The 19996-nt window shown below is 49.1% G+C and overlaps 1 protein-coding gene across 2 annotated transcripts in view; it reads left to right on the forward strand.

The window, feature by feature from the left end:
• Window positions 1-8891, forward strand: part of Hpcal1 (hippocalcin like 1) — a 103189-nt gene extending 94298 nt beyond the window's left edge. For both annotated transcript variants that reach the window (XM_005084936.4, XM_040730666.1), the window contains exons 2-4: window positions 3277-3678; window positions 5563-5668; window positions 8067-8891. In XM_005084936.4, the coding sequence (XP_005084993.1) occupies window positions 3301-3678; window positions 5563-5668; window positions 8067-8164 (582 nt within the window). In that variant the 5' untranslated portion in view covers window positions 3277-3300 and the 3' untranslated portion in view covers window positions 8165-8891. The remainder of the gene's footprint in view (window positions 1-3276; window positions 3679-5562; window positions 5669-8066) is intronic.
• Window positions 8892-19996: the final 11105 nt, after the last annotated feature.

The raw sequence follows: 19996 nt of genomic DNA on the forward strand, positions 1-19996 counted from the left end.
TAGCGACCAGCAGTCACATTGTCCTCATAGTGTAGGGTCTCTGCAGCTGGAGAAGGCAGCCTCACGGGCCCCTCTTCAGAGCTGGATGTAGCTTCTGGACACACGTCCAGCCAGCACAGGCCATCAGCTGACGCATGGTTTAAGCTGAACCTGCAGGTGAAGCAGAAAGAGGGGGCTGTGACCCGTGATATCTGTGAGATGGGGGCTGAGCGTAGAAGGCTCTGGCAGTCCGCCAGCACAGGGAGAGACTCCAGGGGTCTGGGCCTCTTTGTGTGAGTCCTCCAGCACCCTATTTCTGCTTTTTTTTGTGTGTGTGTGGTTTTTCGAGACAAGGTTTCTGTGTAGCCCTGGCCTGGAACTAGCTCTGTAGACCAGGCTGGCCTCGAACTCACAGAGGTCAGCCTGCCTCTGTCTCCCTAGTGCTGGGATTAAAGGTGTGCACCACCACCTCGGTGCTCTGTTTCCACCTCTTTTTTTTTGTTTTTGGTTTTTCGGGACAGGGTTTCTCTGTGGCTTTGGAGGCTGTCCTGGAACTAGCTCTTGTAGACCAGGCTGGCCTCGAACTCACAGACTGTTTCCACCTCTTGTTCCCTGTCCTCCCTCATTCTGGAGCCCCTTCCAGATGGGGCTGAGCCTCGATTGTCCTGTCCCATCAGTTTGGAGGCTCTCAGAGACTTGCTACCCAATCAAGGAAGAAAGGCCGGGCTCCTGTGGTTTGTGTGTTTGAGTAGACAATATAAACCAAGGGGCCAGGCTGGAGACATGGCTCTTGCAGAGGACCCCAGTTCAGTTTCCAACACCCACATGGTGGCTCACGGCTGCTGTAACTCCAGTTCCAGGGACCCCAACCTCCTATTCTGGACCCCACAGGTACCAGGCACACACACCATGTGTTATACAAGTACAACTTTCATACATGTCAAATAAATATTCTTAAAACATTAAAGAAAAAAAGAGGAAAAGAAAATGTGGACGAAGTTCAGCATCTTTTTTTATTTTTATTTTTTTGGTTTTTTCGAGACAGGGTTTCTCTGTGGCTTTGGAGGCTGTTCTGGAACTCGCTTGGTAGTCCAGGCTGGTCTCGAACTCACAGAGATCCGCCTGCCTCTGCCTCCCGAGTGCTGGGATTAAAGGCGTGCACCACCAACGCCCGGCCACACACTTCAGCATCTTAAAACTGCAGATACAGCCAGGCACTGCGGCTCACATCTGTGGCCGCTGGAGAATGGAGGCAGGAGGGTGAGGAGTGTAAGGGCCATCCTCATCTACATCGTGAGCTTGAGGCCAGCCTGGGCTACATGAGAGCCTACATCGGAAAACATCAGTAACAAACAAGTAAAATTACAAAGGAGAACACAACAGAAAGCCCTGCAAGGTGCCTGTCCATCCACCATCTCTCCTTTTCAGCCAACATTCCCATTTCTAGTAAGTTCTTCCAGAGGAGGCCTCCACACACGGACACATCTGACTTGGTTGTTTTCCCTCTCCCCCCCTCCCTCCCCCCCACCTTTTCTTTGAGACAGGGTCTCAAGGAGCCTAGGCTGACCTTGAACTCCTGATCCTCCTACTCTATCCACTATCCTCCAGTTCTGGAATTACAGGTGTGTGCCACCGGGACGGCTCAGTTGCCGATTACTTCTTATCAGAACACTACAGATATTTGAGTTGCTTGTTGTTAGGGGCACCTGTTATTTGTATAGGTGGGAAATGTTTAGCTAAGTCTGTGTGTGTTTTCAAAGGCACTATCAAGGTGCCATATGTCTGTGTTGGATGAGGGACTTTAAAGGTATCATAGTCATATACATAAATAAAACACTTATCTAGAGTATTTAGAGATCTAACAACCTGTTGTTTGGAGTTTTTTTTTTTAAGACAGGGTTTCTCTGTATTGCTTTTGGAGGCTGCCCTGGAACTCACTCTGTAGACCAGGCTGGTCTTGAACTCACAGGGATCCACCTACCTCTGCCTCAAGAGGTGCTGGGATTAAAGGCGTGCGCCACCAACGCCTGGCAAAGAATTAGTTTAGGTTTGTTTGTTTTTTGTTTTTTGTTGTTGTTTTCGAGACAGGGTTTCTCTGTGGCTTTTGGAGGCTGTCCTGGTTGTTTGGAATTCTTAAGCCTTGAAGCAGTTTAGAGTGGTTTCCTCTGGGACTTGGGTAAGAGGACACCTACCCACCCTCATTCTTCTCTATGCCTCAAAACTGACTGAGCTATGCGCATGTGTTACTGAGGTATTGGAGTGAGAACAGTATTAATGTCCAATGGCAAATTACCCCAGGATCTCACACATGGACCTCCCGGGAGACTGAGTGGGATGTGCTCTCTGGTGGAACACATCCTGGATTTCCACAGAGGCCTGTTTTAGCTGTTAGCCCTCAGATCAACGTTCACCGATCGATGCTAACTCTGGATCCTCCTGGCCCCAGCAGCCTCTCAGAGGGATAATTAAGAGTGGGGACTCCCTACAGTTTTCCAGGTGTCTCTCTCCAGGGATAAAAGCAGCATGATATTAGCGGGTGGCCTTTCCTAGTCAATTGTGTGCAAGGGACATTGGGAGTCTGGGAGGACCTAAAGCCTCCATCCTGCCAAAATGCTTCAAAAACCTTATTAAGAATATCAAGTGCCCATGACATCCTACTCTACCCAGATTTACCAAGAAGTCTGGGTAGGAATGGGCTTGATGGCCATCATTGTTTATAAAATTAGGCATGTTGATAAATGAAGTAAAATTTCCAAAGGCTAGAGTCCATTCAAGACAACTGTAGGTCTGTAGATGTGAACATGCCACCACCATCCCTACCCAAGTACCATTTACTTATGTGGCATCAGCAAGCGTATCTATGATAGGAAACACACAGTGTATGTGTGTGTGCGTGCGCGCACACATGCAAGTATACACACACACACACACACACACACACACACACACACACACACACACACGAAAAAAAAGTACCTGTTCAGAGCAAAGGCCTGAGTTGGGTTCGTGTGGCCCCTTTGCCCCAAGCTGACAGCTGAAGGGTTTGTCTTACTCCATAGGATGTTCTTTCTGTCTTCTTTGAGTGTCCTGGCATTCCCCATGCTGTGTAAAACCATTCAGACCAGAGGTATCCAAGACATGCCATAAGTCAGGGTTTGCACAGCCGTGGTCTTGAGCTCCTCCAGCCCATGGCACTGGATACACAGGCGGCGTTGCTTAGCCAGCTTGGTGATGGGATGTGATGGGGAATCAGGCCCTTGGGTCTGGGACGTCCACAGCTGACCTTGTGTCTTACAGGCTTAGTCTCCGTTGCCAGCTACCATGGGCAAGCAGAACAGCAAGCTGAGGCCCGAGGCTCTGCAGGACCTGCGGGAGCACACGGAGTTCACCGACCACGAGCTGCAGGAGTGGTACAAGGGCTTCCTCAAGGACTGCCCCACCGGCCACCTGACAGTGGACGAGTTCAAGAAGATCTACGCCAACTTCTTCCCCTATGGCGATGCCTCCAAGTTCGCCGAGCACGTCTTCCGCACCTTCGACACCAACAGTGATGGCACCATCGACTTCCGGGAGTTCATCATCGCACTGAGCGTGACCTCTCGGGGCAAGCTGGAACAGAAGCTCAAATGGGCCTTCAGCATGTACGACCTGGATGGCAACGGCTACATCAGCCGCAGCGAGATGCTAGAGATAGTGCAGGTACTGGCGCTCGGCAGGGGCGGCTACACCACAGGGAGCCAGCAACCCCCATGCCCAGCCCTGTACCATGATCACCATGACACCGGCTCACTCCTCAACCCGCTCGCTACCACGTGCACTGAAGGACTGCAGGTCCTTGCAGAGAATAAGATAAAAGCCAAGCATTCATCAATCAGGCCCTGGCTAAGCTCATCTATCAGGTTTACCACCCGCCCCCATCCCATAAAAACAGGTCATTTTCTGCTTTTAATGAGATCCGAGTCTCAGTTACTGATTGCTTAAGAATTTTCAGAGTAAGAACTGGGGAAATGAACCAGTAGGTAAGAGTGCTTGATGTCCAAGCGTGGGCCCCAAGTTCAGATCCCAGCACCTGTGTAAATGTCAGGAGTGGGTGAGCACGTCTGTAACCCTAGAACTAGGGGACAGGTGGGCAAGTCCTGTCCCAGAAGTTAGCTGACCAGGCAGCCTAACAAAAATGGCAAGCTCCAGGATCATTTGAAGACAGAAGGGAGAAGGGAATGAGGTGAGCACCAGTGTTCCCCTCTGGTGTATGCATGGGTGTTGTTGCACACACATGTGCATACACATATGGATATACATACACATATACATTCACATATACAGGGGTGTTGTTGCACACATATGTACAAACACGTGTGTAGCTGACACACGGCTTAGCTGTCTCTGTGGGTCGGGGCCTCCTGTAGAAATCAGAATGACGTAGTTGTTGTAATCTAAGAAAAGTGACATGCAGCGGGGCGGTGGTGGCGCACGCCTTTAATCCCAGCACTCGGGAGGCAGAGGCAGGCGGATCTCTGTGAGTTCAAGGCCAGCCTGGTCTACAAGAGCTAGTTTCAGGACAGCCTCAAAAGCCACAGAAAAACCCTGTCCTAAAAAACAAAGAAAAGCGGCGTGCTAGAGAAAGACGCCATGTGACAAGGTTCAAGCAGAGGGGTCTTTTATTAGGGAAAGGGGTCACAAAAGGGGAAAAGGAAGCAGGGAGACCAGCCTCCGGAGACAGGAGCAACCGGAGAAGGGGAGAGAGAGGGGAACAGACAGAGAGAGGGAGAGAAAGGAAGAAGGATGGGAGGTGGGCGGGGCCCTTTTAAAAAGGAACCCCAAGAACAGGCCAGCCAGCACAGATGCCTGGATGCTGGGAACAGTAATGGCTGAGACAGTGGGCAGTCCTGCATGGGAACAATGCTCATGTGTCCCCTGCATCCTCCCCCTCATGTTTTAATCATCTCTATGTTTGGCTCTGTGGGGATAGTTGCTTGCTGCCAAGCCTGACGGCCTGAGTTCAATTCCTACAGCCCACATAGCAGGAGAAGAGAACCACCTCCCACAAGTTGCCCTCTGACCACCACACAAGATCCGCCCCGCCCCCCCATGCTGAATAAATAAAGGAATAAACAAATAAATAGATGTTGCGTGCCATGTTTGACCCAGCAGCTACAGATGTTAGTAATACATTGTGTTATTTGGAAATAAGAAAAAGTCTATACCTCCAGTAATATTCCTTTTTCTAGAATATTTCCCATCTGCAGATTCAGGACCCCATGGGTAGGCAGGTCTTACTGTATCTGCCCCTTGACCTCCCCCCTCAACATTTCCAGGCCCCCCCAAAATTTTTTATACCACTCAGACCCTGTCCCCACCCACTCCCAGCCGAGTCCCAGAAGAGCTGTGGACCGTGTTCTTAAATATCGCCTGACTTCCCCCACTCCCCTTGCCCAGCATCTCGTCTGTGAAATTGGTTCTGCTCAGAGAGGGGCTCTGACACAGATGGGGAGCACTCTGCCCTGTCTGCTTCCTGGTGGGCTGGGGTAGAATCGTCACACATCCGCTGTCCCCCTGAGCACACTCACGAATGCTACTTTGCAGGCCATCTACAAGATGGTGTCCTCCGTGATGAAAATGCCTGAAGACGAGTCCACGCCGGAGAAACGGACAGACAAGATCTTCAGGCAGATGGACACAAACAATGATGGTAGGAACATGGGGGAGAGGGAGAAGCACTGGGTGTTTGTTGAAACTGCCGATGGCACAGATGTGTTTGGGATGTGCCCTCTGCAGCCTGGCCCTGCCAAGCTGGCCCCGCCCCTTCCTAAGCCCGCTGTGCCCCTCCTTCCTCTCCCGCCTGATTCAGCTATGCTGAAGACTGGAATTCAGGATCAGGGACACCGACCCTGCATCCTACGCCCTCCCTATGGCTTTGTGACCATGGGCATGTCACTGGCGCCTCTGAGCTGTAGGCTTCATACATGTTGTCTTGGTTAGGGTCACTACTGCTGGGATGAAACTCCGTGACCGAAAGCAGCATGGAGAGAAAAGGCTATGTTTGGCTTACACTTCCATATAACAGATCATCAAAGGATTCAGGACAGGGACCAGGAGGCAGGAGCTGGTGAGGAGGCCGTGGAGGATGCTGCTCACAGGCTTGCTCCCCATGGCTTGCTCAGCCTGCTATCTTATAGAACCCAGGACCAGCAGCCCAGGCATGGCTCCACCCACAATAGGTTGGGCCCTCCCCCATTGATCTCTAATTAAGAAAATGACCCACTGGCCAGGCATGGTGGCGCATGCCTTTAAATTCCAGTACTTGGAAAGTAGAGGCAAGCAGATCTGAGTTTGAGGTTAGCCTGGTCTATGAAGTGAGTTCCAGGACAGCCAGGGCTGTTACACAGAGAAAACCCCATCTGGAAAAATCAAAAAAAGAAAATGTCCTATAAAGTTGCATACAGACTTATCAAGGCATTTTCTCAATTGAGGCTCCCTCCTCTCTGATAACCATAGCTTGTGTCAGGTTGACACAAAACAAACCAGCCCACATTGCTAACGGCGATAGTGGTTTTACTATTTCCACAAGTACTTTTAGGGAGGGGAAGCGAGCATACTGCTGGCCTGAGAGGTGAGAAGGGAGAGACTGAATCGAAGGGCATTTGAGTCATGGGATCCTGAGAAGCTGGCCAGGCTTCTCTTGCCGTCACCCTGAGATGCGAGGCACCGCAGATGCTCGTGGCCATCAGGCATGGAAGCCTCATCATCTGTCTGTGGCCATAAGTACCCAGGACTCTGGGGTCCCACCACGGCTGCAAAGCGGCAGGTCTCAGGAGGAGGCGAGAGACCCATGGGGACGTGCCCTGTGTCCTCCTTTGCCTTGACTGTGAGTTTCTGGTAGGACCCCCGCAAGGGTGAGGTAGCCACGCACGGCGAGCTGATTCTGCCCGTCTGTGGTTTTGTAAGAGCCAAGACTGATTGGCTTTTGTTCCACCAAGAAATGCACCATTAAGGGGAAGAAAGGCTCCCTGGGTTGTGCTGAGATTAAATGTACGCTAATGCACAAGAAAGTGCGGCGCCCAGCCTCAAGTGCTGTGTGCAGGTGAGTTGAGGACGGGGCTCAGCGGGACGCGACGTTCCCGTGGAACTGTAGACAGCAAAAAGCTTTCCAGACAGCAAGGAAGTGCTTTCCAAAACATGTTCACACACAAAGCAAGGCAGACTCTTGCCTGGTGCTGCCTTTGGGCCGACTTCAAAAGCATTCTTCGCCCTCGTGTGTACCATGACTCCAAAGCTTTGATTCCAGCTTTTCCCAGCCTTGGCTTTCTTCTCCGTGAAATGGGGAGAAACCCGCTTGCATGGTATGGAGGCTAGAGCAACTCCATGCCGGTGGCACACTCTAAAAAACGCCGTGGCTATCTGTTGTCAAGGCCAGGAGCCTCACCATGTCAGAGGGTGGTGAACTACGTCCCCGTTGTACACATCACACACATCACATTTGTTTTGCCACCGAGGCCACTGGAAAGAGAAACCGTCCCTGGAAGCCAGGGGCAAGTTGCTAGTGCTCAGGGGAGGAGGTGGGGCTGCAGAGAAGCTGGGTCCAGGCAGGACAGCAAAGGTGGGCGGGGATACAGCTGTCATCCCCTGGAGCTGGCCAAGAGTCTGCAGCAGGAGGCGCTGTGGAGGTTAGCTTTAACTGCCAACTTGACTCACCTCAGGTGTCTTTTTTTTAATTACTTATTTTAGCCGGGCAGTGGAGACTTTAACTTAGTAACAGAAATGGAACTGCCCCCAGTACATGATGGCTCTCTAGGCCTCCCAGTAGGGCTGGCAGCTTACTTCAGACCCAGAGTTCATTACCAAACCCAATGACTTGAGTTCCATACCCAGGATAGGCTTTTACACGGTGCAAGCAGAATCAGCTCCCGCAAGTTGCCCCCCCTGAATGCATGTGTGCCTCAATGTGACATGTGTAAAAAATGTGTGCATTCACATGTAAAAAGGAGTTGTAAGTGTGCTGGAGGTAAACAGAAAGGGGATATTGTTCCAGTCTGTGACCAGTGGTCCTATTATTAACACTGGCTATTTCTCGCACTTCTGTCCTTCAGGCAAGCTGTCCCTGGAAGAATTCATCAAAGGTGCCAAGAGTGACCCATCCATTGTCCGGTTGCTGCAGTGTGACCCCAGCAGCGCCAGCCAGTTCTAAGGGGAATGGGCTTTGGGACAGTTGTGAAGAAACACAGGCTTGCCCTGCCGTCTTCAGCTTTGCTTGCAAATGTGGATTCCTCCGTGATCTCTGGTCTCTCCTGCTCTCCTGGGACCTGGGTCCAGGCAGCGCATCACACCCGCCTGGCCTGGCTGACGCGGCTTTCCCCTCCCCCTGGTCAATGTCCCTCCCCTCCAATCCAGGCCGGTTTCTTCCAAGGGTTCAAGTGGGGTTCCTCCTTACCCACAGAGGAACCATCAAGGTCATCAAGGCTACCCAGTCAGGACTTTTCAGCATCTATGATCCCAGGTGACTTTGTGGACTGGGTAGGAAATGAAGATCGAGACTAGACAGGCAAGCCTTTCCAGTGCATGGCTCCGCCCCTTGTTCATTTTCTCTGACCAAAGCCGCTTGCACGTATATACTGTGGTCTCCTTTTACTCTATGAGTTATGTGTACGGTGAAGTGGACTGTAACGTTTAGGCCCTCTATTTAATGCCACTGCCTTTGAAGCATGGTCCCCTGTGGCCTGTGATCCCCCCCACCGCCACCCCAAGTCTGACTGTGCCGTGGTATTTATGCATTTTTGATTTGCCTGATTCCACAGGAGATGCATGCATGCCCAGGGCTACGGACATCGGCCCTCCGTGCTGCGAATACAGATGTTTCTGTGTGCTCCGTCCTCCCTATTGATTGGTCTGGCATATTAAAGTGATCAATAAACAGACCAAGGCCTGTGAGTTTCCTGCTTTAACTGTGAACATCCTGTCTGTGATCCTGCCCGTCTCCGATCTTTAGCAAGGTTGGTCCTTGGCGTCCAGCTGTTGCTGGTGAACGCAGCCCCTGGGATACCCCTGCCGTCACCACTGCTCTGTTCTGCAGTATCTGCGTAATGCCAAGAAAGACTTGTGAAAATAAAGGATGACTGTTCTTGGCAGGGCTGACTGACGTGCCGCCTCCCTCTCTCCCTCTGTGATTTAATCATCAAGGTAGCGGAGAAGCCACATCCGAGAGAACAGGTGCGGTAGGGACATTGACACTCCTGCAAGGAGGCAGACCTGGGTTCTCAGCCTCTTCTGGTACCATCCCTGTGCCTGGTTCCCGAAGGTGCCGCTGCCATGGGGATGTTTGCCTCTCGTGCCCAGACGTCACTGAGAGCCAGCCGCGGCTTCCCTCTGTGTCCCCCCTGTCTTAGCTGGGGTTTCTAGTGCTGTGACTGGAGCACCATGGCCAAGCGCAGCTTGGGGAGGACAGGGTTTATCTCGCTCACACTTCCACATCACTGTTCATCAGCAAAAGCAGTGAGGGCTGGGACTCCCGCGAGAGTAGTGTGTGCTCCTAACTGCCGTGCCATCCCACCGTCCCAGCTTGCCTGGCACCATTCCAAGGGGTGGCACCGCACACGTCAATCATTAGTCAAGCTAGTGCGCCACAGACTTGCCTACATGCCAGTCCAGTGGGGGCATTTTCTCACACGTTTTTGCTTGGTTGGTTTGGAATAATTTTGGGATGTGGGTTTTTTTTGTTTGTTTTGTTTTAAGACAGGGTGCCACTGTATGCTTGGGTTTTTTGTTTGTTTTGTTTTAAGACAGGGTGCCACTGTATGCTCGGGTGGCCTGGAGCTCAGTATGTAGATGAAGCTGGCCTCAGACTCAGACCTACCAGGAGAGGTATTTTCTCCAATAGGGCTCCCTCCACCCAGATGACTCCAGGCTATGTCAAGCTGAGAAAAACACCAAACCAGAAATGACTCCTTATCAACTTGACACAAATATATCACTATCTAGCTATAAATTTTCCTTTTTTATCCCCAAGATCTTATCTCAATACCACAATATAAAACACATTCAAACATTTAAAAGTCCCAGTCATCTTTAATGCTTTCAAAAACTTTAAACGTCCAAGTTCTCTCCAAAAATCCCAAATCTCTCTCTCTCCCTCCCTCCCTCTCCCCCCCCCCTCTCTCTGTGTCTCTCTCATTCTTTCTCTATGTAACAGCCCTGGCTGTCCTGAAACTCACTCTGTAGACCAGGCTGTCCTCGAACTCACAGAGTGCTGGGATTAAAGGCGTGCATCAACACTGCCCAGCATAAATCCCAAATCTCTTAACTATCAGTTCCTGTATATGTCAAAAAAAAGTTACTTTCTCACTCAAGAGAGAAGAATAGTCACAAGCAAATCAAAGTCCCAGTGCAGGGCTGGAGAGATGGCTCAGGTTAAGAGCACTGGCTGCTCTTCCAGAGGTCCTAAATTCAATTCCCAACAACCACCTGGTGGCTCACAACCATCTATAATGAGATCTGGTGCCCTCTTCTGACCTGGAGGCATACATGCAGGCAGAACACTGTATACATAATAATCTTTTTAAACAAAGAAACAAAACAAAAACACCAAGTCCAAAAGTGTAAATACCTCAATATCTAACATTTGGAACTCGCAATCTCCTGTCTCTAAAGGGCTTAATCAGCTCCAGTGTTGGGTCCACAGCCCACAGACAGCTTTTCTCATGGGCTGGGTTCACCCTACATCTGCCACTGTCCTTGCAGCTACCCTATGGTCCACTGCATATCCCCAATGCGCTGGGATAGCCACTGCAATGACCTTTACCAATGGCCTCTCTTCAGGGACTCCAACCCTGCCACATGGCGAGCCTCAGTTTCTCTCTACAACATCTTTGACCCTGCAGCTTCATGCGGTCCAGATTGGAAAACACCATAACCAAGTTTGGCTGCCATCCTGAGATGCAATCCGACCTGCACTGGACCCAGCCTCTGCATCCTGACCCTGAGCAAACACTTCCCCAGCGGAGTTCACCTCAGCAATGCTGGCCTCTTCTGAATCACTGCTGACTTTTCTGCCCAGGCTGAGCGGCAACATTGTCCCAGGAAAGCAGAAGTTTGTGTGTGTGTGGTCTCTTGTCATAGCTGGCTCTGCAATCTCTGCTCACCAGAGCCGTAGGTGCTGAGTACAAAGTAGCATCCCACAGAGGGCTTGCGTGTGTCTTTGCTTCCCTCTGGAACCTCACAAGCCAGCCCTTATTTCTGTTTGCTCTCCCACAGGACTCCCATTGAGCCCAATGGCTTTTCCAGTCCCAAGTTCCAAACACTTTCACAATCATCCCCCAACCGCTGTAGTCAGGTCTGCCATAGCAATACCCCACTTTCTGTTCTAGTTTGAATTCTGTTGCTGTGAAAACACCACGACCAAAAGTAGCTCAGGGAGGAAAGGGGTATTTCTTTCTTTTTTAAAAAATTACTGAGCAGGCATCTGGTGAGGGATACAGTTCAAGGGGTTGCTGAGTGAAAAAAAGGAGTGGACATGACTGGTCGTAGGTAGGGTGGAGGGTCATTGTAGATAAAGGGAGGCGTGGCCAGAGGCCACATCTGGAAGAGTGGGCGTGGACATGACCCCGAGGGGGGACTGGGTGCATCACAAGACCACTGTCCTCCGTGGGAGCTGAAGGGCTGAGCAGCCCAGAGACAGGACCCGCCCTGGAGCTCTCAGAAGCAGGGCTGAGGGGTAGCCAGCGGTTTGCCAGGCCCATCTCCACAACACCCTGGCTTCTGCAGGGATGTGGCTATGAGGAGAGGGTCAGGTGCTGTGGATGGCAGTGGCTGAGTGGGGTATGGACCGGGCCACGCAAAGAGGGGGACCTAGGCGGGCTCTGCCTCTGACTCAGAGTCATTTACCTGGGACAGCTGCCCCGAGACACTCACATTTCTGGGTCCCACCTCAAGGCGTTTGGGGGACAGGTATGCCAGATCTGCATGAACAGATCCCGTTGTCTCCACGTGGTGTGGTCACAGGGATCCCTTAGGAAGCCACGGCCGCAGCCTCTACCCCCTGAAGCGACAGGCAAAGGGATAGCAAACAGGCTGGAGAGGATCTGCTGGTCTGTCCCTGGAGGTGCTACAGCCTGAGGTAGGGGTGAGGGTTGGGGGACTCTGCAAAGCAGCCCTAGACGGCCCTAGTCGAAGAACAAGTTGGCCTGGAACCTTCTTTCAGAGTGGAGCTTGGCCTACCAACACCTTAAACTCTAGGTGCCGCTGCCCCCTGGTGGCTATGACTGGGAGGACTGCCGAGTGCTGCATGGTTAAGCTGGGAAACTGGTCCATGAGCCCGGGCAGCGGCTTTCTGTTTCCCATGCCCTTTGACTGATGGGGATGCTACAGCCCATGGGACACCTGACTTGCAGTAGGTGTCACAACACCCAGAAGCCAGGCGTTCAAGACTCAGAAGCCTTGCCCAACTGCCGAGCTAAATGAGATAAACCACAAATAATATTCTTGAATAAATTCAAGGCAGTATCTTAGGTTTTACTTGCTAAATATGGCCTCCCTACCTGTAAATCCAGAGCTGAACAGGCAGAGTTGCCAAGACAGGCCACACCACAGCTACCCGGGGCTTAGCACAGGGCCACCTAGTAGAGGCACACCCTTGCCAGGAGACTCTCAGCCCAGTGTCCTATGCCTTCTCCCAAGCAGAGTACCTTAGTTGTCAAGCATGGAGACCCAGCAGGCTCCACCTTAGAGACATATAGGTCAGTTGGGCAGTGGTGACACATACCTCTGGTCCCAGTACTCAGGAGGCAGTGGCAGGAGGATCTCTGAGTTTGAGGCCAGCCTGGTCTACACAAAAGTTCCAGGAAAGCCAGGACTACATAGGAAAATCCTGTCTTGAAAATAAAAAAAGGAAACAGACAGGCTCTTGGAGAAGCCGAATCAGCATACTGAATCCCAGGTTAGACCACCCTTCATCCCTACCCAACAGAAGCAACCCTGTCTCTCCTGTCACCATATCCCTACCCACACCTCTGTGGGTAGCCTCCTACCCCACCAGAGACTGGACCAGCTCCCTCAAAACCAGGCAGAAGCCAGGCCAGAATCCTGAACCTCTAACCGTCTGGTCTCAGAGGCCACACATATATCCAGAATTCCAGCCCCAAATTTGGGCAGCAACCCCCTGCTGGACCAGACAGCTATTCAGACTATCAGAAATCCAGCCCCCAACTCAGGCAGAGACCCTTTAACTCAACCACAGAACGTTGCAGCCAGAAGACCAGAGAGGAAACAGAAACCAGTGAAGAAAACACTCACTCAACAAAGACAAATCCAGAAAGCGGCACCTAGGCCTATAATCAGTCCAAATCCAGATGCCTAAACATCAGTGCAAGGGCACAGTTAACAGGCAGGACAATATGTCATCAGAGCCCAGCAAGCCCTGAGTATTCCAACACAGTTGAAAGCACAAGAAAATGACTTCAAACCAACTTCACCAAGATGACAGAGGTCTGTAAAGAGGAATAACTCACTTACAGAAATCGAGGAAAAGACAATCAAAAAATTGGAGGAAATCAATAAACCCCTTAAAGAATGTCAAGAAAAAGCAGACTGTTGAAGGAAACAAAACCATTCAAGACCTGAAAATGGAAATAGAAGCAATAAAGAACACACAAACCGTGGGAGTTGTTGAGATGGAAATCTAGGTAAATGAACAGGAACTACAGACGCAAGCATCACCAACAGAATACAAGAGATGGAAGAGAGAATCTCAGCCACTGAAGCACGGTAAAAGAAATAGATACATTGGTCAAAGGAAATGTTAAGCCTACAAAGTTTCTTACACAAAACATCCAGAATCTGGGACACTATGAAAAGACCAAACCTAAGAACAATAGGAATAGAAGGAAAAGAATCCTAGCTCTAAGGCCCAGGAGCTATTTTTAGCAAAATCATAGAAGAAACTTTTCCTAACCTAAAAAGAACATACCTTTAGGTCCAAGATGCTTACATAATACCAAATAGATTGGACAAGAAAGATCCCTCACCACATAATGATTAAAACATGAAACCCACATAATAAGACACTGAATGCACAGAACAAAGAAAGAATATTAAAAGCTGCAAGAGACAAATAGCGTGTATAACATGTATTAAGGCAGATATACTAGAATTACATCCGAGGCTTTGCAGACTCTGCTGTCCCCTGCAGCCTCTGGCTTCAGCCATGGTCAACCCCACTGTGTTCTTCGATATCTCATTAGATACTGAAAAAAAAACAAAAACCAGTACCCCTTCATGATAAAAGTCTTGTAAAGGTCAGGGATAAAAGGGACATACCTAGGTACAATAAAGGCAATATACAGCAAACCAATAGCCAACATCAAATAAATGGAAAGAAACTCAAAGTGATTCCACTAAAATCAAGAGCATGACAAGGCTGCCCACTCTCTCCTTACCTATTAACATAGCACCTGAAGTTCCAGTTAGAGCAAGAAGACAACAAAAGGAGATTAAGGGGATCAAATTGGAAAGGAAGAAGTCAAAGTATCTCTATTTGCATATGATATGATAGTATACATAAGCAACCCCAAACATTCTACCGGGGAACCCCTACAGCTGATAAACACCTTCAGTGAAGTGGCAAGATACAAGATTAACTCAAATAAATCAGTAGCCCTCCTATATACAAATGACAAATGGACTAAAAAAGAAATCAGGGAAACAGCACCCTTCACAATAAGCCATAAACAATATAAAACATCTTGGTGTAACTCTAACCAAGCAAGTCAAAGACCAGTATGACAAGTTAAGTTTTTGAAAAAGAATTTGAAGAACAGGAGATGGAAAAATCTCCCATGCTCATGGATTGGTAGGGTTATCATAGTAAAAATGGCTATATTATCCAAAGCAATCTACAGATTCAATGAACCCCCCACTTTAAAACATCAACACAATTATTTATAGGCATTGAAAAAACAATACTTCATACTGAAAAACAATCCTGTATAATAAAAGAACTTCTGGAGGTATAACCATCCCTGATTTTTAAGCTCTATTACAGGGCTATAATAATAAAAACAAAAACAGACAGATAGATCAATGGAATAGAAATGAAGACCCACTCGTAAATCCACACACCTTTGGGCACCTAACTTTCCACAAAGAAGCCAGAATTATACACTAGAAAAAGAGCATCTTCAACAAATGGTGCTGGTCTAACTGGATGGATGCCTGCATGTAGAAGAATACACATAGGTCCGTATCTATCACCTGCACAGAACTCAAGTCCAAATGTGTCAAAGGCCTCAACACAAGTCCAGACACACTGAACCCTGATGGACGAGAAGTGGGTAAGTCTTGAACACATTGGCACAGGAGAAACTTCCTGAACAGAACACCAATAGTGCAGACACTGAGGTCAACAATTAATGAATGGGACCTCATGAAACTGAAAAGCTTCTGTAAGGCAAAGAACACCATCAACAGAACAAAATGGCAGCCTACAGAATGAGGAAAGATCTTCACCAACCGCACATCTGACAGAGGACTAATTTCCAAAATATATAAAGAACTCTGGAAACTAGGCACAAAAAACCCCAAATAATCTAATTTGAAAATGGGATACAGATCTAAACAGAATTCTCAACAGAAGAATTCCAAATGGTCTAGAAACACTTAAAGAAATATTCAACGTCCCTAGCCATCAGGGAAATGCAAATCAAAACGACTCTGAGACTCCATGTTACACCTGTCAGAATGGCTGAGATCAGAAACACAAGTGACAGCTCATGCTGGAGCAGATGTGGAGCAAGGAGAACACTCCTCCATTGCCAGCAGAAGTGCAAACTTGTACAGCCACTTTGGAAATCAAAATAGTGGTTACTGAAAAAATTGGGGATTGATCTACCTCAGGACCAGCTATACCACTCCTGGGTGTACACAAAGGATGATTCGACATACCGCAAAGACACTTGCTCAATTATGCTCACAGCAGCTTTATTCATACTAGCTAAAACATGGAAACAGCCTGTATGTCTCCCTCAATCAAAGAATGGGTAAAGAAAATATGATATATTTACACAATGGACTATTACTCAGTTGTTAAAAACAACTACATTAAGAAATTTGCAGCCGGGTGGTGGTGCACGCCTTTAATCCCAGCATTCGGGAGGCAGAGGCAGATGGATCCCTGTGAGTTCCAGGCCAGCCTGGTCTACAAAGCAAGTGCTAGGATAGGCTCCAAAGCTACATAGAGAAACCCTGTCTCGAGAAAAAAAAAAAAAAAGGGAAGAAAGAAATTTGCAGATAAATGGAAGGAACTAGAAAAAAAAATCATCCTGAGTGAGGTAACCCAGACCCTAAAAGACAAACATGGTATGGAGTCACTTACAAATGGATATTAGCTATAAAGGATAAGCATGCTGCAATCCACAGACCCAGAGAGGCTAGGAAACAAGGAGGACTCACAGAGGGGATGCTCAGCTCCCTCTGGGAAGGGGAACTAGAATAGAAATTGTGGGTGTACTGGGGTGGGTGGGGTGGCAGCATGAGAATCAAAGGTCGAGGAAGGAGGGGAGGGGGATAACGGGAGACACGCCTGGAGAAGAGGGGCATTTGGGGGTAAAGTCGGAACCTAGTGCAAGGGAAACTCCCAGGGATGCACAAAGACTCCTAGCAATAGTGGAAAGCGTGACTGTATTGACCATCTCTCCTATGACTAGGCAAGACTTCCAGTGGAGGGATTGGGACACCAACCCAGCCACATAACCTTAGACCTACAGTCTGTCCTGCCTGTGGGATGTCCCAGGGGGAAGGGTGGCGCAGAGGTTGTGGGAGTGGCCAACCAATGACTGGTCCAGCCTGAGACCCATGCCACGAGAGTGAGCCCGCTCCTGAGACTGCCTTGAGTGCCAAGACCCAGAGACTTAGGATAGAACCAAACAGGACTAGGGGGAAAAAAAGGCAGTGTAGTCATGCCTAATGATATTCTGCTATACTCATAGATTGGTGCCCAGACCAATAGTCATCAGAGAGGCTTCATTTAACAACTGACGGAGACAGATGCAGACCCACAGTCAAACAGTGGCAGAGCTAGGGGAATCCTGCATGGGGGGGGGTAAAAGATTATAGGAGACAGAGGGGTCAAGGACATCACAAGAAAACTCACAGAATTAACTGACCGGGGCTCATAGAGACTGAACTGACAACCAGGGAGCCTGCACGGGACTGACCTAGGCCCTCTCTGCGTATATGTGACAGCTGTGTACCTTGATCTTCTTGGGACTCCTAACAGTGGGAGCAGGGGCTTGTTACTGACTCTTTTGACCACTTTTGGGAGCCTGCTCCTCATCCTGGGTTGCGTAGTCCATCGTCAATACAAGGGAAGATGCTTAGTCTTACTGCAACTTAGTATGTCGTGTTTGGTTGGTAAGTGTGGGAGGCCTGGCCCTTCCTGAATAAAAGCAGAGGAGTGAACAGGAGGGGGGCAGAGGGGAAGTGGGGGAGAGATTGAGAGGAAAAGAGGGTGGGGAAATTCTGGTCAGGATATAAATAAATAAATAAGAAAAGAGAAAGGGAAAGATAGACAGACAGTATTTTAAAGTTTCTATTGCTGAGACGAACACCACGCCCATAAAGCAAGTTAGAAAAGGAAAGGGTTTATTTGGCTTATACTTCAATATTGCTGTTTCATCACTGAAGGAAGTCAGGACAAGAACTCAAGTAGTACAGGAACCCGGGGGGCAGGAGCTGATGCAGAGGCCATGGAGGGTGCTGCTTACTGGCTTGCTCCCCGTGGCTTACTCAGCCTGCTTTCTTTTTTAAAATTTGTTTATTTTTTATGTATACAGTTTTCTGTCTGCATGTATCCCTGTAGGCCAGAAGAGGGCATCAGATCTCATTACAGATGGTTGTGAACCACCATGTGATTGCTGGGAATTGAACTCAGGACCTCTGGAAGACCAGCTAGGTTCTTCCGAGATCAGACGAGATCGGGCGCGTTCAGGGTGGTATGGCCGTAGACGACCAGCTAGGTTCTTAACAACTGAACCATCTCTCCAGTCCGCAAGCCTGCTTCCTTACAGAACCCAGGACCACCAGCCCAGGGACGGCACTACCCACCATGTGCTGGGCATTGATCACCAATTGAGAAGATGCCTTACAGCTGGATCTCAAGGAGGCATTTCTTCAACTGAGGCTCCCTCCTCTCTGATGACTCTAGCTTGTGTCAAGTTGACACTCAGCCAACCAGTACAGACAGACTGACTGACTTTAGGCCAGGTGAACGAGTCTGGCCACCCTCAAGCAAGCAGTGAATGCGGCTAAAACCCTTCTCCCACTAAAAAGCAGTGGGGCTAGAGGTGTCTTAGTTATTAGCTTTCTGTTGCTGTAATAAAACACTGGCCGAAAGTTCTAGTCAGGGTTTCTTTTTCACCACAGCTGTTTAGCCCCCAAATAAACAGGCAGAGACTTAAGTGCAACCTGTTTGGCAGATGGCTCAGGCTTTTTACTGGCCAGCTCTCTTAACTATTAACCCATAACTACTAAGCTATGTATTTCTACATGGTCTTATCTTACCTGAGAACATCCAGCATCCCATCTTTCCAACAGCTACACAGCATCTCTCTGTGGCGGCCTCCTCTCTCTCTCCTCTACCCAGAATTCTCCTGTCTGCTAATCCCGCCTATACGTCCTGCCTGGTACTGGCTAACCCATGTTTTATTCATCAACCAATTAAGAGAAACATATATCTAGGCCATTCCCCCATCAAAAAGTAACTTGAGGAGGAAGGGTTTGGTTTACAAGACCATCATAGAGAGGCCAGGCCAGGAGCTCAAGGCAAGAACTGGTGCAGAAATTACAGAGAAGAGAAATGCTACTTAATTCTGGGCGCAAGTCGGAGAGGTAGCACTGGCTCGCTCCCACTGTAGATGAGGTGGCTACTCAGGAGCTCTGTACCTAGCTGCAATTGGGCCCAGTCTCGGTTGTGTCTGTCCAACTCCATGGCAAGAATGAGGTGCCAATCTCGGCTGAGCTCCGGAACCATGGGTGCTTTGGGTTGCCCCCCCCTGACATTTTGGTAGGGAATGGGCCAGGAAGTTTCAGGGGTTGGGGAGATGCCTCAGTGAGTCAAACATTTGCCTTGCAGGTATGAGGCCCCAAGTTTGATAAAATCCAGGGGGCGGGGCCTGTAATGCCAGAGTGGGAGAGGTGGAGACAGGATCTCCTGGGCTTGCTGGCCAGTAAGTACAGCCATCAGTGAACTCCAGGTCTGATGAGGAACTGTCTGGAATAGTGAGGTGTGAGAGTGCATACAGGCTTGCTGGGCTTGTGGTCTGACAGCCTAGCTCCAGGCTCAATCAGTTTTTATTTATTTATTTTTTGTTTTGTTTTTTTCAAGACAGGGTTTCTCTGTATTGTTTTGGAGGCTGTCCTGGAACTCGCTCTGTAGACCAGGCTGGCCTCGAACTCAGAGATCCGCCTGCCTCTGCCTCCCGAGTGCTGGGACAATCAGTTCTTTCTTAAGGGACAGAGTGATACAACAGGACACCTGACATCCTCCTCTGGGCACCGCATGCAGGCACGCATGTATACAACGTGTGCATACCCCTCCCAATACACATATGCCCTCCCACAAACATACAACCATATACCTGGAGTTACAGCATGTTTTAAAGTTATACTGTAACTATAAAATTATTTTACCCTTCTCAAAGTGGCCAAGGAAGACACCAGAGGTCGGATTCTAACCTTCACACACTTATGTGCATACAGATGTATAAACACCCATACAAACACACATGACTTAAACACATGTAAGCCAAAAAAAGAATTCCGAAAAGCTCGATGTAGATTTTAGCATTTACTCGTGAGACTGAGGCAGGAGAATAAATTCAAGTATTTGAGAACTAGGTCAAAGTTGCCTTCACATCCTGTTGAGTGAGCACACCTGTGTTCCTGAGCTTACCAACCTTATCCTGTGGCAATGGTAGGCTACCACTCTAAGGTTGAGGAATGACCTTCCCCAATCACAGGTGAGAAACTTTTACAT

The sequence above is a fragment of the Mesocricetus auratus genome, unplaced genomic scaffold, assembly GCF_017639785.1.
Source record: "Mesocricetus auratus isolate SY011 unplaced genomic scaffold, BCM_Maur_2.0 Super-Scaffold_100024, whole genome shotgun sequence".
Taxonomy (NCBI): Eukaryota; Metazoa; Chordata; class Mammalia; order Rodentia; family Cricetidae; genus Mesocricetus; species Mesocricetus auratus.